Source organism: Azolla caroliniana, unplaced genomic scaffold (genome assembly GCF_043228905.1).
Source record: "Azolla caroliniana isolate FFs.n. ecotype wild unplaced genomic scaffold, voAzoCaro1.0.p SCAF_12, whole genome shotgun sequence".
Taxonomy (NCBI): Eukaryota; Viridiplantae; Streptophyta; class Polypodiopsida; order Salviniales; family Salviniaceae; genus Azolla; species Azolla caroliniana.
Window position 1 is genome coordinate 17,780,950 of NW_028230447.1, and position 16,008 is coordinate 17,796,957.

At 39.0% G+C, this 16,008-nt stretch overlaps 2 protein-coding genes across 2 annotated transcripts; both read left to right on the forward strand.

Moving 5' to 3' along the window:
- Window positions 1-1,408: 1,408 nt before the first annotated feature.
- On the forward strand, window positions 1,409-8,972 carry ATAB2 (RNA binding protein). Its single transcript, XM_087328340.1, has 5 exons — window positions 1,409-2,234; window positions 5,001-5,070; window positions 5,156-5,327; window positions 8,208-8,351; window positions 8,459-8,972. Exons 1-5 carry the CDS (start codon window positions 1,648-1,650, stop codon window positions 8,716-8,718), a joined length of 1,233 nt encoding a protein of 410 aa, XP_087184466.1. The 5' UTR covers window positions 1,409-1,647; the 3' UTR covers window positions 8,719-8,972.
- A 2,632-nt stretch (window positions 8,973-11,604) lies between these two features.
- On the forward strand, window positions 11,605-13,726 carry LOC147857311 (uncharacterized). Its single transcript, XM_087328643.1, has 5 exons — window positions 11,605-11,834; window positions 11,992-12,068; window positions 12,335-12,443; window positions 12,746-13,081; window positions 13,297-13,726. Exons 1-5 carry the CDS (start codon window positions 11,700-11,702, stop codon window positions 13,609-13,611), a joined length of 972 nt encoding a protein of 323 aa, XP_087184769.1. The 5' UTR covers window positions 11,605-11,699; the 3' UTR covers window positions 13,612-13,726.
- The last annotated feature ends 2,282 nt before the right edge of the window (window positions 13,727-16,008 follow it).

The following is a 16,008-nucleotide window of genomic DNA, read 5'->3' on the forward strand; positions in this document are numbered from 1 at the left end:
GCATGTTTTTACCAATAGTGATTGGGCTAGTTGTTACGATACTCGTGTGTCCACTAGAGGTAATTGCTTTTTCCTTGGAAACTCATGTATATCTTGGTTGAGTAAAAAGAAACCTATAGTGGCAACATCAAGTTGTGAAGCTTAGTACATGGCAATTTTCACAGCTACAGTGGAGTGTATATGGCTAAGACACCTTTTGATGGATCTTTGCATGGAGATTGATGTTGGTACACATGGTCTCATAGATAGTCAGAGTGCATTGGCTATTGCACAAAATCCTGTATTTCATGCATAGACCAAACATATTGAGCTGCATTATCACTATGTGAGAGAGCACCTTCATGCAGGAGAAATTGATTTGGTATATGTGCCTACACAAGATAATGTGGCAGACATATTCACCAAAGCTCTTCCACGAGAAAAGTTTGAAGCTTTTCACAAAGCTTTAGGCTTATTGCGTTGTGGGGATTGATCTGTCACTCCCTGTACGTGTTCACATAATTTGCTCTAGGGGGGTTTGTTACACTTACGTGTTCCTCAAGTAGCTTTGATGTGAACCTTTTCCCTATACATGGGCACTTTTTACTCTAGTGCTGGCTAGAGGTTTTTTCCCCATGTTACCACATACATGACTCACTCATATGTGGTGGTACTTAGTACTTAGGGACATATATTTCAACTCTTACTAGTTTTGAGTTATTCGTCAATAGAGAGAGCTATTCTAGCCATTGTCTTCTTTGTGTGAGTGCATCTTGTCTGAGCTTCTTGTGTGTGCTTCTAGTGTGTCTCCCACCCTTCCACATACACCCAATACACATAGCATATTATTGTGTGTGTAGCTTCTCTTCATGACGATTGCCTATTGTCTCAGCTCTTCTTCTCCTCGACAATGCGAGACCGATGGAAGTTCAACAACTCATCGTGTGATAAACTTCTTCTTTTTTTCCTCCTCAATGGCATGCATCATCGAGTTCGACGGGTTGGAAGTCTGGCAAGTCACCGTGGTGAGCAGAAAACTCCTCGCCACAAAGCTTAGTTATAGATGTGATCTCAGGCACATTATTATCATTATTATGAGCTGGGGGGGGGGAGAAGAAATGGAAGCGCGAGGGCATATCACGGACATGACTGGAAGATCGACGAGGCGGCGAAGAATGGTGAAGATACTGATGACCAGATCATGGGGAGAGTCCGGTAGAGAAGCAGGTCAAGATTTCATGCCTCCCCAGAGAGAGAGAGAGAGAGAGAGAGAGAGCACACAGAGAACTTAACTTGTGGTGCTCCATGTCTCTCTCTCTCTCTCTCTCTCTCTCTCTTCTTCTTCTTCTCTCCCTTCATTATCCCCTTACAAAAAAACATTATAGAACAGGAAAATAAAATAAAAGACCCCCCCCCCCCCCACATTATTTGAAGCTCCCATTGCTTGCCCCCCCCTCCTCAAGGAACAGGGGAATCAGAAGAAGAAGAAGCAGAAGAAGCAGAAGGAGGAGGAGGAGCAGAAGGAACAGAGGATGCCCTTCTTCTCCTCTTTCAACGATTCTCTGCTCCTCTCCTTTTAACCCTAAACCCTAAACCTTCGGTCTTTGCACAGAGAAACCTCTTCCTCCTCATCCATCATCATCATCATCATCATCATCATCAATCACCATGAGCCTTGTGGTTGGAGCTAGAGCTTCTTTGGCATCCACTTTGAATGGCCACCATGGAAGCTCCGCTCTTCTTCCTCATCCTTCTTCCACGAATCGCGCAACCTACAGACAGGTAGCCTCACCAGATGGAAAAAGAATCACTACTACCACTTTCTGTGTCTGTGATCAGTCTTCTTCTTCTTCTTCCTCCTCCTCCTCTTCGTTCACAAGCATATGTAAAGAAACTGTTTTTCAAGCTCACCGGCAACATCATCAGAAAGCGGTATCATTCAGTGTTGCACATTCTTTCTCTGGTATTCAAGAAGAAGCAGAAGAAAATGTTTCTGTTGTGGAGGAGGGTCCATTCATAGAACCTGGTACTGATCTGACTTTGATTCGAGAGTGGGAGCTCGACTTCTGCTCCCGCCCAATTATTGATGCTCGAGGGAAGAGGCTGTGGGAACTTCTCATCTGTGACAGTGGCAAAAACTTTCAGTTTGCTAAATTCTACCCCAACAATGTCATCAACAGCATCACTCTTAAAGATGCACTCATGCTGATGATTCAAAGAGGACTCCCAAAACCCCAGAAAATCCGCTTCTTCAGGTATGTTTTGCTGCGTTATCTTTAAGTATTTGAAGTGTGGAAGATTGTTCAAATGAATGTTTTAACTTAGGAAAAGATTTCAATTGGTATTGAAATCAAGGCTGGTTGTACTGAGGTTGGCACATTTCAAGAGATAACATTTGATTTAGATTCAAAATTTTGCCTATTTAAGCGAACTTGCCTTAGTCATGTGGATTTGTTTCGTAATATTAAGCAACCAGCCAGATGAGAGGATTTTGCTCTTATTAGTTCTTTTGTACATCTTGCATCCTATGTTCTTAGCCCAATTGCATGTTTTGGATAGGATGTGGAGAATTTAACTCCCAAATTGTCTATGTAAAAATAATTTTCTAATTTTCTCTATTTCAATCCATGCTCTAAGTTAGATACTGCCAACCCACCTTCCATTCCATAAAGCAGTACTTGAACCACCATATAATTGAATAATATCAATTTCACTTCCCATTCTCTAATATCAATTTGGCTGCAGAGATTCTGAAATATTTAATAACTTCTCAAACCTGCTTGAAGTCTAGACGCATAACATACATTCCACCTATTTGTCAATAGACATTAATACCAAGGTATTTGGGGCTTTGCACCATTTATGTTGGCTCTCTCATGTATGTAAAAGTGGGGTAGTGTCTTGGTTTTATTTCCTTTATTGCCACCACTTTCGTCTTGTCCATGTTCACACTTAGCTTGCTGATTTGACAGAATGTTTCCAACACCAAGGGTTAGATATCATCCAAATTATATGAGAATAACACATCTTTGGCATATAGAAATATAAAAATAAGCTCTTGCATATGTTTTGGGTCATCTAATCCTTCTTCCATGGATTTGTTTACGAATTTGACGACTTTAAGTTATCATCAACTTTCACATTTTGATAAGTTCCAATGTTAGCATTAAAATCTGTCACAAGTAGTTTTTTTCCTATATTCTCATATGTAAGAATGTCATCACACAAATTGAAAAAAGGATCATCACGGTCTACAAACAATACTAGTTGGACTGTCTATGAGGAATGTAATAGTATACCCAAAATAAAGTTTACCTTCACATATTGTTACTTCAATCCAAATATATCTTTTCTATTCATCATACTTACATACTTGTATGTAGTATTCCATGCCATGAAAAACACATAATCGACCGAATTATTTGAAATGGATAAATCAATCTGGTTAGGGCATTCTTTAGAACCTTTTTAGGAAGAATCATCTAGAGAGAGAGAGAGAGAGAGGTTGTACAATGTATTATGGAACCCATGATATTATATTACTTGCCATTGTTGCCATGGACAAAGAAGGCTTTGCATTCTGTTTTGCCTTTTCGATATGTGTTGTGGAAGAAGAGGGATAAGATGGGAATCACATAGGTTGCGTGGAATCATCTAGCAACCCCTAAGCGCTTGGGGGGAGCTAGAATATTGGGTTTGTCTATGCACATGATGGCTCGTAGATTTTCATTATTACAAGACATGTGTTCAGACTCATAACCATGATATCTATTGTTCAATATTTCATTGAGAACAAGGGTTTAAAACATGGGAGGACAAAGATTAAGGCTTCATGTTGGCAATTACTGAATAGATGTATTTCACATAAGATTTCAAGCTCTTTATATGTTTAACACTTGGTTATCTCATGGCAAGAAGTTGTCTTGTTATGTGTATGGAAACCATCACGCAGTAGAGCGCATTGTAATTCTTTGTAAAAAGAGTTACTTGTGTCTTCTCAGTTATTATGTTGGCATGGAAAGGAGAGATTGTACTCTTAGTTTAATCATTTGTTTCATTTGGGGGTCAAAGAGGTGGGGGGATATAGTTGAGGCTCTATCTCAAAGAATTTTGGAGTTTGTCAAAGCGTGACAATCATTACACATCCCACCTAATTATGGGTTTATCTAGCATCAACTACAAAATATTGCATTGATGCAAGGCCCTTTACCTCTACAAATAGAAGAACAATTGTGGATTGATTGGTGTTTACAGGATCGGATGTCGTTATAAGTGACTATTAATCTTTTGTATCATTGCTCCGTTGAGTCTCTTGGATGGCTATCATCTAAGGCTGAAGAAGAATGGAAAATACACAAATTTGATCATGGGTGGTGGCAGATCTTAAAACGTAGTTGGCATTCTAAATTGCCACTTGTAGCAAAGGTCTTCATTTCAAGAGTTTTGATTGGAGGATTGTCTCTAAGAGTAGCTCTAAACGTCGTGGACTAGTAATAGGTAATTGCTTCGTTTGCATTGTTCAAATGGAAGATAGTACTCATCATTTTATACATTGTCAGATTTGGAGTTATATTTCTCAAATTCGGCAAGTTATATCACGGTGTTATTTGACGCCTAGACAGTGGGTGTTTGCACGATTTACATAGGATGACCCAAAATCAGAGATGGAGATCGTTTTTCTATTTCTTAGATATTGGGGATTGCATCATAATTGGGATATGCGCAATGCTTTTGTACTTTATGGTAGGCATGGAGTGAAAGCATATTTGCGAAAGTTGAAGGGAGTAGTAATGGGTCAAATTTCTTTATTGGAGCAAGTGGAAATTCTTTCCTTAGTGGAGTGTTTATCTTGCCTATTGGCAATTTAGAATGTTCCGCTATCCATGTAGTGTAGTTAGTGGGTGACCATACTCCATTGTGACACCCATTGTAAGTAGTGTTTTTCACACACTTTTATTAATATAATTGTGTGCTTTCACTAAGAGAGAGAGAGAGAGAGAGAGAGCGCTTCTCCTTTTCAGGTCACAGATGCAGAATATTGTTTCCAAAGCTTGTGCCGAACTTGATATTCAGGCTGTGCCCAGTCGCAGGGTAGCCATTTTGCCATAAAAAACAGCTTGTAATTCAATTTTTATTTCATTGGATGTATTGATGAATATTCCCAATGATACTGCAGTGTGTATCCTTGATGCGGTGGATGGATGAGAGATATGACTCGGTTTACAGTCAACATCCTGGTTTTCAGGAAAATGCTGCTCCGCTTTTACAGTTGGAACAAACATTTCCACTTGAACTTCCAGATAACTTGCGCGGTGAACAATGGGCATTTGTTCAACTTCCCCTATCAGGTCCCTACAGTTGAACATTTTTCATTAGATATATATGAATAGTTTCATGGAATGATACATAATATATCCAGCAGTCTCAAAGTTAAGAGCTCTCCTATTGATGTGCATGGATTCTTGCTGTTAAATTTTTTATTATCTATTTTTATTCATGACTTAAAGCTACCCTAGAACATTTGATCATGTGCATTTTGATAACATAATAGTGCTGCATTTGAGGTTTTATAACGGAATGCTTCAAATTATTTACATGAAGCACTGATAATGGTTTCAATGCTCAAATACACCATGTAATGCAGCAGCAAAGAAACACCTGTCTTGATCTTATTTTAGCCCGTCTTCCTTTAAAAGAGGCAACTCATTCAGGAGGCTCTGCCTGAAGTTAGGCCATTTCCATACATTGCAATTTACAAGTCAGGGGATCACCACTGTGCCTCTCTTGGTAGTTCACCCTTTTGTTATCTAGTGACCAGTCTTTCATGGTAGCAACGCATATATCCTAGATCTAGGGCTTCAGTTAAAACAACCTAACCAGATTTGGGTTTGCAGTCTATCTATGTGGATAATGATTTCTCATTCCAATCCAACATGGGTCTTCTTAGCACATCCTTCAACCTATTTGTTGAGTTTGCCTCATCATTAAACAAATTGCCTAAATGACCTGAACTTCAATATTTAGCCTCACCATTTGTCGTGAAGCAACCACAAAATTTGGAAGTTGAGGTTTGCTTTATCAATAATATGTGGAACTGGCTGATTGATAAGTAAAACTCTGAGAAGTTGATAAAGATGAAGATACCTCGATATTCATCCAGGAATTTTGGGCATAGACGTATGTGAGAACAAGCTGTTCTCATGCAAACAACAGATGGAGAAAGATATATTAGAAAGGTATATTAAAGTCTTTTAAGAGGCCAAAATGGCCTGTAAGAGCAAACAAGAGATTACGTCTTAAGTGCTGTCTTGTCTTTGAGAAGAACAAATCAAAATAAATAAATGTTACTAAGTAAAAAAAAGTAAATAAGATAAAAAGAGGCTAAAGAATCTTGTTATCGCTACATGTAAGATTCTCAAGTCAGACATATTGTATTTTATCTTCAAAAGATCTCTAGCATAGGGGTAGATCCAAAATGGAGGCACTTGTGATGGTGGGAGATAAGAGCATTCATCTGTCAATGACAAGGATGGTGAGATTGCAGTCCTTGGGGGCGGGGCCTACGTGCATGACAAATTGCTATTCCTGGTTGGGAGCCCATTTTTGTAGCCCTTGATTGGCTTGTAGTATGAGTAGGAGTTATGGGGTTAAAGAAAGTTGTGATTGTTCTTTGTTGATGAGCTTGTGTGGCTATATTGTCCTTTAACAACTTTTCCCTGTATTGTGGAGAGAGACCTTGCCCTCCTCCCAAGGTAGTAATTCAGGTCTGGTACTTCAATTCTGTCTCTCAGCATTTGGGATGAGCTTCCAATAAGTGTTTTAGCATCAGTCTTTGAAGAAAGTACAACAATTACTTGAGCATCAGGCTTCCATTACTAGCAAAACATGACATCCAACCACAATGGACAAAGCTATGTAAAGAGATTCTTTCCTTGGTCACACTATCACAGAGTTCATGATCGGTGTGTTGAACTGCCGAGGTTATAAATGAGGATAGTCCATGATTCAAGAAGCAAAGAATATATGATAAAATTATGTTTTATTAAATTGAGAGTACGAGAATTTATTTACTGAAGTTACAATATTTGACCGTAAGGATGACACCTTTTCTCTGCCAAACTCTGGCTTAAAGTTAAACCCTTGATGACTTCTATCTTGAGAATTGAGAAACTTTACAAATGAGCTAGCTTAATCTCTTGATTTCTAATCAATGTATTTTATCTCTTGATTGATGCCTACATGTTTCCCTTCTCCTTAAATAGGCGTTTGAATAAGAGAATGCATGTGATGTATGTGAGAGTACATGTGATATGTGATCGCGACTTAGCAAACATGTGCTACATGTGATGCATGAAAGCCATGTTGCTCATCTGAGTAACCATTTATGGAATATACATAAGACGTAATTACAATGATGAGAATGTAAACTTATAGTAGAGCTTATCCTGAGGGCCGATGGTTCATACTTGATGTTTGATACGGGAGGTTATAGGTTCAAACCTCACAAATGTCATGTGTTATAAAATTTGAATTAGTTTTTAAATCGTGAAGCAACTGTTCCACGACAACTTTGGAGGATCTAAAACCTGTGGGGGATGTTCATTCCTAACTATTACAAGGACAACATAGAACCCCACTTGCCACAAGAATGGTTGCACTGAATTCGAGTTCTGGAAGCTGGCGGGGAATCCAATGGAAAAGAACAAAAGGCCAGCCTCTTCAGTTGATTAAAATGCATAACAGTCAGATTTTTGACATTTTATATCAAGAGAAAAGGATTTGAAAGCATGGAGTGAGACTTGAAGGAAACACAGATGGAGTGAAAGCTGAAGTGAAGTGCAATGGTCCTCTCTGTTGAAGGAAAAATAGCTTGAAATGAGGCTGAGTAGTGAAAAGACTTAAGACTTGATAAAGATATTGTAATTCTTGTATTCTTTTGATTTACACAACATTATTTACAATTTAGTCATCTATAATTTTAACATTTCCATTCAATCCAAAACTGGGTGTACATGTTTCCCCAATGTGTTTCTTTGTTGATATACTTCATCCAGCCATGCCCCATTCCACACCACAGATAAAAAGGAAGTTAAAAAAGAGGGTGAAAGAAAGAAATAAATTAAGAACAATCATGTGTTAGTAGTTGTACATGCATAGATAAGTTGGAAAAAGATGAGGCTCACAATCATTAGGAACTATTTTGCTAATACCTCCTTAGGGTTGTGCAGGTGTTCTTGAGGAGGTTTCAGCTGTTGAAAATGGTGCAAGTTTCGGAAGTTATTTTCCATTGGAGATCCTGGGACTAGATCTTCCCGCAAATGCAATTATACCAGGGGTTGCTGTAGCCTCATCAAGGGCAACACCACTTGCAGGTGAACATCTCTGTCCATGAAAACTGCCCTAGAATTGCGTTTTGGGTTGGGTGTGAATAAGGTTTATAATTAATGACTGAAATGTAGTGCTATTCTGTTTTTATTAGCTTGGACAAATGCTCTTGAGCTAGCTTCGATACAGATAGATAGGCAAAAGAAATGCCTGGTGCTCACAACTGGTGTTTCTGATCGATGGCTCTATGCCTACTATCGCAAAAGCCGCCAAACTGATCAAGAAGCTATTGCCTGGGAGGCATCAAAGAAAGCTTGTGGGGGTCTTCATTTTCTTGCGGTGCAAAAGTCATTAGATTCAGATGTTTGTGCAGGATTCTGGCTTTTGTATGATGGGCCACCTTGTCGTGTCTAAAAAGCTGGATTAGATTCTTCACCTTGTATAACTACACATTGTCTTCTTTGTCCTTTTACCTGTGCTAATGTTGTGAAGTATGAGCCTGAGCTTGAGTGTATTACAGCTTTCTCTGATTGCCTCTACTAGAGTTTTATAATAGTAGGCATAACACTTCTTGTGGGAGTGACATTGAAACATACAAGTAAAATCTTTGTATCATTTCTCAACCTGATCGATTCATCAATTTGAGAATTTTTTTCGCATTTTTGGTATGTTAGTGGAGGTGATTTGTGAATTAGAGGCGTAGGCTTGTGATTCTATTTTGATCAAGTCAACAACTTCAAATACGAAGCGTTAATAACATTGCTATCCTCTAATGGCATGACTTTGGATGTTGGTGTAATTTCTTTATATAAACAGTTGATCATTGTACCAAGTTTGGTACATGGAGAGAATTTATATGCTATTGTTCACTTTTATGAGCTAATCTCGTCAACTTATGGAAGATGGCAGATTGTCACTCAAATGAAATAAGCCACTTGTGTTTCCACATCAGAAGTTGCATAATACATTTCATCTCATACAGTTGCACTTGCTTCTTGTCCAAATAGTATTGTTATAGATGACCACAATTCTAGCTTGGCCTCTTGGCATCTCGTCTAATCAAGAATATTCATCATTATAGAAAGCCTTGGAATTTGTTGGTTTGTACATTGTCCGCATATTATGCTCCTTACCTTATTCATCATTAGTGAATCTTCAATGTGGACCTTGATTTTAGAATTGATAATTTAATATAATCTATCTCTCTATAGTGAACCAAATGAGTGATTTTAACAAAAGACCACAATCACATGTGGTTACTCTTGCAATTCTCCTTTGGGATGCCATAGGGGTTGTTTCTTATGGCTTTATGAGAGCATTAAAACATCACCAATCAGCATCTCTCTTTGCCTAGAGAGTTCTTGGGGTAGGATGGTCCCTCGACACACACACGTGGATACACACACACACACACACACTCCCAGCCCCTTTGTGTTCAATGACAATCAAGAGGTAAAAATCCCCACCCCTTGTGTTCGATGACAATCAAGAGGTAAAAAGTGGAGCACTTAACTTCTCGTGGCTAACTGCAACCAAATAATAAAGAGGGCAAGCAAGGGAATCGTGGGCACATACGGTCCAAGTCGCTTAGTTGAAGATGCATGCGATCTGTACCATCCGATGTGGATAAAAAAAAGCACGCTAATAAAAAAAGTTGTCACTAGACATCCGATCCGCCAATATTTAGACACCCTGCTCATAATTCTCAAACACCTTGCTCAAATCAAACGCCCGACAAACATGAAATCGTTGAAAAAAATCCAAGTGTAAAAAATTAAATTTGACATTTAATTGACACTCAAAATGTTATACAATAACTCCACTAAAAAACATCACTCTTCCAATTACACTAAACTTAATACTTAAATCTTCAAATTACAAAATATATAATCACAAAATGTCCAATATCTAACTTTACTTCATGTCCCCAATCGAAGTCCAAAACCCTAAGGATGAAAACTAACTCCAACATAAGACGCAAATCTGGCTCATGTTGGGGATGATGGTAGAATGCAACCACATTTTTTGCAGCAAATAGCATTTGAGTCCCTTGAGGTCAACGTCAAGCCATCAAAATGCAAACATCAAACCTTCTCGGTCTCACATATTGACAACCACCTCCTAGCCCAATTTGCATCTCTTTGTAGTTTTCCAATGTGGGATTTGGAAGTGTTTGGGGGGTTCCCAATAAGTTCTTGCAAGATGCCAGTCGTAATTCCTCTTTTTGCACCAATTTGTTGCTTCTAACTTATAGATCATGCTCCTTTGTTGTGAGTTGTATTTGGTGCACTAAAACCATACATGCTTTACCACAAATCTGCCATTTGTTGCAGACAAACCTCAATTGTTGTCCGTTCGAGGGATCCTAACCCATTCCATAACTTCCTTGATTGATTGTATTCAAGAGACTTCCATGATTCCATGTCTCTTGGTTCGGCCAAGTTTGTCTCCATGTCGATTTCGGCCTCTCTTTCCACGTCTAGATCTGGCTCTATCTCCACATCTCTTTCTAATTTGAAAATCCCTCCAAATAGCTCAATCTTTGATTTGAAAAATGATGAAAAATCAACAAACACTTGCGTTAACCCTTCTAAGTTGGGTGTCTACAATTATGACCAGGGTGTCTGATTTGGGCAGGGTGTGTGACAATTATGAGGAGGATGCCTAACAATTATGAGCAGGGGTGTTTGACAATTATGAGCAAGGTGTCTGAATGCTAATGGGTCGGGTGTCTGGTGACAGCCTTTTCATTGGCACTTTTGTTTTTTTTAATCCACATTGAACAGTGCAAATCGCATGCGTCCTCTCGACCGAACGACCTGCACAGTCCGTGACCGCGATTCTCTCGCGTGGCCCTCTTTATAATAATATATTTGGTAGCAATTAGACACGTTGCAGTTTAACTACATACATATTTTGAGTGAACATAAAGAGATGCATGTGAACTTAAGAACCCCTCCAACAAATGGGCCATGGTGGGGCAGAGCAGGGCCAGGCCCAGTTGTTCCTTTGGACCCCCCTTAGTATGTATGTATGTATGTAGTTAGCTTTTGTGTGTTCACGTGAAAACTTTGGCAGTTGGGCAATTATTCTTGAAGACGCTCTTTCGTTTTGCGTAAGGGTTTCTCTCTTCCTGCTTCTTTCTCTTTCGTTTAGGGTTAGGGTTAGGGTTAGTGTTAGGGTTAGGGTTAGGGTTAGGGTCAGGGTCATATTACTTATTGGCTGATCATTCGATTTTGCTTACCCCACTCTTTGGCTTGGACTAAATTTGGTCTGTAGGGTTTGTGGTGTTGTGCCCCCTGCCCCTCCCTCTTTCTCTGTTTCTTGTTGGTCGACATTGGGTTAGGGTTAGGGTTACCGTCAAGATTTTGGTCAAATAAGGAAAATATAGAAAGATGTGGTCACAAGAAAGACGGTCTAGCTCACGAAATTTGCGTTCCCCGGTTGTTGAGAGCAGCGGCACCTCCAATGATCAGAGCGTCCACCAAACACAACCTTCTTCTCGCTCCACTGGTATTCGCACAAACCAGGTACACACACAGACACACATCTTTCTTCTCTTTCTTCTTCTTCTTCTTCTTCTTCCTTTCTAATTCACACAAGCATTCCATCATGTTTTCATATGCATGTTCATACCATTTTGCTATTGCCTTGACAATTTTTTACATAAATTCCTGGTGAATTCAGCCTGCCGGTGGAGTAAGCACAATTTCTTTCGGCGAAAGTTTCTCATTAGAAGAGCCTGATCCAACATTCCACAGAAGGTAAGTTAATTTGGGACGTAAGGCAATATGTGGTTTACACATTCAAGACTCCATCTATTTATAATTACTATGAGAAAACCTTTGATGCATCAACTATGCCCTAAATCCAAAAACTTTCACAGTAAGAACCAACTGTTTACATGGACTGCAAAATGCAACCCAGGAGTTTGAGAGTTTAAAAAAAAAAAACATACTAATTAACATCCCACATGTATGCATATAGAGGTGAGAATGTTGTGTACATATCGTGTATTTCCTGAATGCAGGCGATCCGGTTCTGACTATAAGAGAAGAGAAATGACAGGGAGTGGAATATTTGATTATGATCCTGAGCCAAAGTTGTCTGCAACTTGTCTTCCTGTTGAAAAGAGATTGGTTAGAACCAAATACGAAATGACTAAAACTCCAAACTTAATACAGATTTCTAACACATGTATATGTGAAACTCTTAAAAACTGACAGAAACATTTGCATGCATGCATTTAGAATCCATAAAACTGAAGTAGAAATACAACATATGAAAGTATAAAGAAAGATTTTGCGTCGTCTGTATCAATGTCTTTCAATCGAAACTGAAATTCAGTCCATCACACCTGTATAATGATGATGAATTGATTTGTCAATGATGCTAGTAAAGCCGACATGCATATAATATTGATTGATGGTGTTTGAAATAGGCACCAGAAATCCCAATGCCAATGCCAGAGACAATCCCTTCATTTGTTGAGGCTGAAGACTCAACTCTATCTCCAAAGCATACTCTCTCCCCGTATGAGGCAGCAAAACAACGTGATCTTAGTGGAAATTATTTCGATATGGGCGGGGTCTCGGTGCGGAGGCCTTGTTCCTCAGCTAAAAGCAAGGAGCTTGAAGGCAGTGATATCTTTGGTAGATCAACCCAGCATACTAGTACCATATCCCCAAAGTCTTTCACCAATGAAGTCAACAGTAATATAGTTGAACATGAGCAACAAGAGAATGCAGTGCCCAGAACTTGTGTTAAAGTTTCCAATGTAAGTACAACCATGTTAACGAGTAATGTATGCCAGGATAGTTAATCATAAGACCTCTCTAGACATAGTCAAATTCTCATAATACACATTAAAATCTTATATATATTCTGCATCCACACCCACATATAGTATGCATATATGTCACACATACATGCATATAAAATACATGTGTATGCATACAGTAAATAACAATGGCTTCCCATGTCATCTATTAGCCTGCAGGCGGACGAAGTCAGATCTCATTTGGTTCCGATGACGGGCCTGACTATGGGATACAAGGCACGAAGAATACGCATCCCAACCAGAAAGTTGTCGAGGTGTCAGGAAACAAGCTCTTTGAGAAGGATTCAGCTCTACATGGATATAGTACTGAGCATAAGAACAGTAGTCATAGTGTGAGTGCTGCAAAGCGTCGAGAAATGCTGGGAAACAATATTTTCTCTACCTTGGACACTCCTGCTCCAGAAATCTATTCAAGGATTAGCTATAAACAACCACCAGGTGGTAGAAGCAACTTGAAGCTTCTTTAAAGAGCACCAAAAATGTGATATACATGGATGGCCGAAGTAGGCCTATTGTTTGAATATGTGCACAGTGATTTCTTTGTATGTTGTCATTTTTCGAGAGTTTTTCTTTATATAACTAGCTCTTTTGTTTTCTTGATCTACCATGCCATCACCACAGGAGAATATCTTTCAAGGTCTAGAATTTCACTTCTTATTGGATAGATGTTCATAAAAAAAGTTGACATTCTCTTGTGTCCTTAGTTATCATGCATGTTTGATAAATCGTTGAATGAAGCCTCATGGTATGCTACTGCCATTAAAGGATGTGATAGAATCTCAAGCAAAGCATTAGTGTTAATTCTTGAGATCACAAGAATTTTTCATGAAACATCTTCGTTTTATCAATTAAATGATGTGTCCCTTGAAAAGCTGATGGTCTTGCTTTCAACCAAAATTTGGACATGGGATGTAACAGTCTTTGGCATGAAAAGCTCAGATTCTACCATTTACGTGATCAATTGTTGCCGCTCAAGAATTCCCTTTGTTTTCATTACCAATGAACTCTTATCTTTTTACCTCAACTAACCAAATTTTCGGTTGTTTATATTATCACAAATTTTAGAAGGCCATAAGAGCAGACAAAGCAAGTAATGTTTGCCAAATAGAATCACATACATGAGGTACATGAAATGTGGTTTGCATGCTTCTAAATGTGATTATATGCCTACCTGGTATTGAAATAGCATTTTCTAAAACTAATGAACCTAACTTTGTTGAGAGTTGCAAGGATGGAAGTGCCTATGTTGGTAGAGAATAACTATGTTGTATCATTTACCTACCAAGTGATAACCAAAGGTACCATGTCGTGCCATTTTCCACCATTTGGTATGACATGGAACAGTTGTACTAAACCCAACCATGAAAGCAAGATATGACATCCTTGCATCAAAACCTTTATGAGAGATAAATTGGCCATTTACTCAACCAATGCCAATGATCACATGCCCTCGCCATATTACAATTTGTTGTTTGGACTGCCAAAAACCTAGTCTTGTTGAGAATCATTAAGCTGTGCAATGGAAACATAAATATTAAATGTCCTTAGAAACAAAAGCAAATCCGAACACGGTGAAGATGAACACACGAGCACCACCAAAATGCCAATCCCAACGAACCACGACCACCCGAACGGCGAGCACACGCCGAACCACAAGCTCAATCAAAACATAAATATTAAATGCCCTTAGAAACAAAAGCAAATCCAAACACGGTGAAGATGAACACACGAGCACCACCAAAATGCCAATCCCAACGAACCACGACCACCCAAACGGCGAGCACACGGGCTTGCAATGACGAACCAACGAAGCTTGGGCTCACGAGCACTTTGAGTGCCGACACGAAGAAGACGAGCACGTGACGATGGGGGGATGAAGGGGTATGAGATGAAGAGAAGTGGTGAATAAGAAGATGAAGAGCTTCGAAGGAAAATTGGCGATAATTTCCTCCTCCCAAAACGTCCTCCCGAATGAGCCCCCCTCGACCTCCTTTTATAGGAAAAAAAGAAGGGAGGTCGCCACGGGAATGCCTTACCTCTGAGTGCGATTTGAATAATTGATTCGCGTTTTCTGAGACAATAAACCAAATTTTATTCCCGAATATTCAGTTTGATAACCTACCGTAACCCCAAACGAACAAAATTCCGTAAACAACCCTCAGTTCTCGATTGTCTGGAAACATCTCGGCTGACGAGTTACTTAGGGGAAGAAGAATCACAAAGCTATTCCATTTACGTAAAAAATCCCTTATTGAAGGACCGGATTAACAATTATAATAAACGTTTCAAGTATATTTATTTGTTAAATAGTTTTACCGATTTTCTGCGAGGTTTGTAGTTTTGTTGATTCCGGAGAAGAAAAAAACGCGGTATAATACCAAATAGATTGAACCGTTATTTGCTTCTTAAATGCAATATTTAAGTTCATTTCTATATCGTGAAGCACATTCTTCACGACAACGTAGCATCTTAAAGCTCTTCCCCATACTTCCAGCCATTAACACCTAGCTGGATGCACCTCTGTAAAAGGCACTCATTCCAAGGATCCATTGTTGTTCAAAGCCTAGGATCTATGATGCAACAATAAATGCATCAGGAGAAAGTTAGTCTACATCTTTTATATGTATCTCCATAGATATCTAAACCAATTTAAAACGTTGAGAGAGTGGGTATGATATCATGAAGTATCTATTAGATTCATAGAGTATTACAAGAGTGAACCATTTACACTCTTTCTCTTAACAATTGTGGTTGACCTTGATATCTCGACACCCCTTTAAACTCAATTGTATGGTATGCACAACAACCTTGGATTTCGTATTCATGTTATTATCATTGCCCCTCAAATTCAGCCAAATGTCATT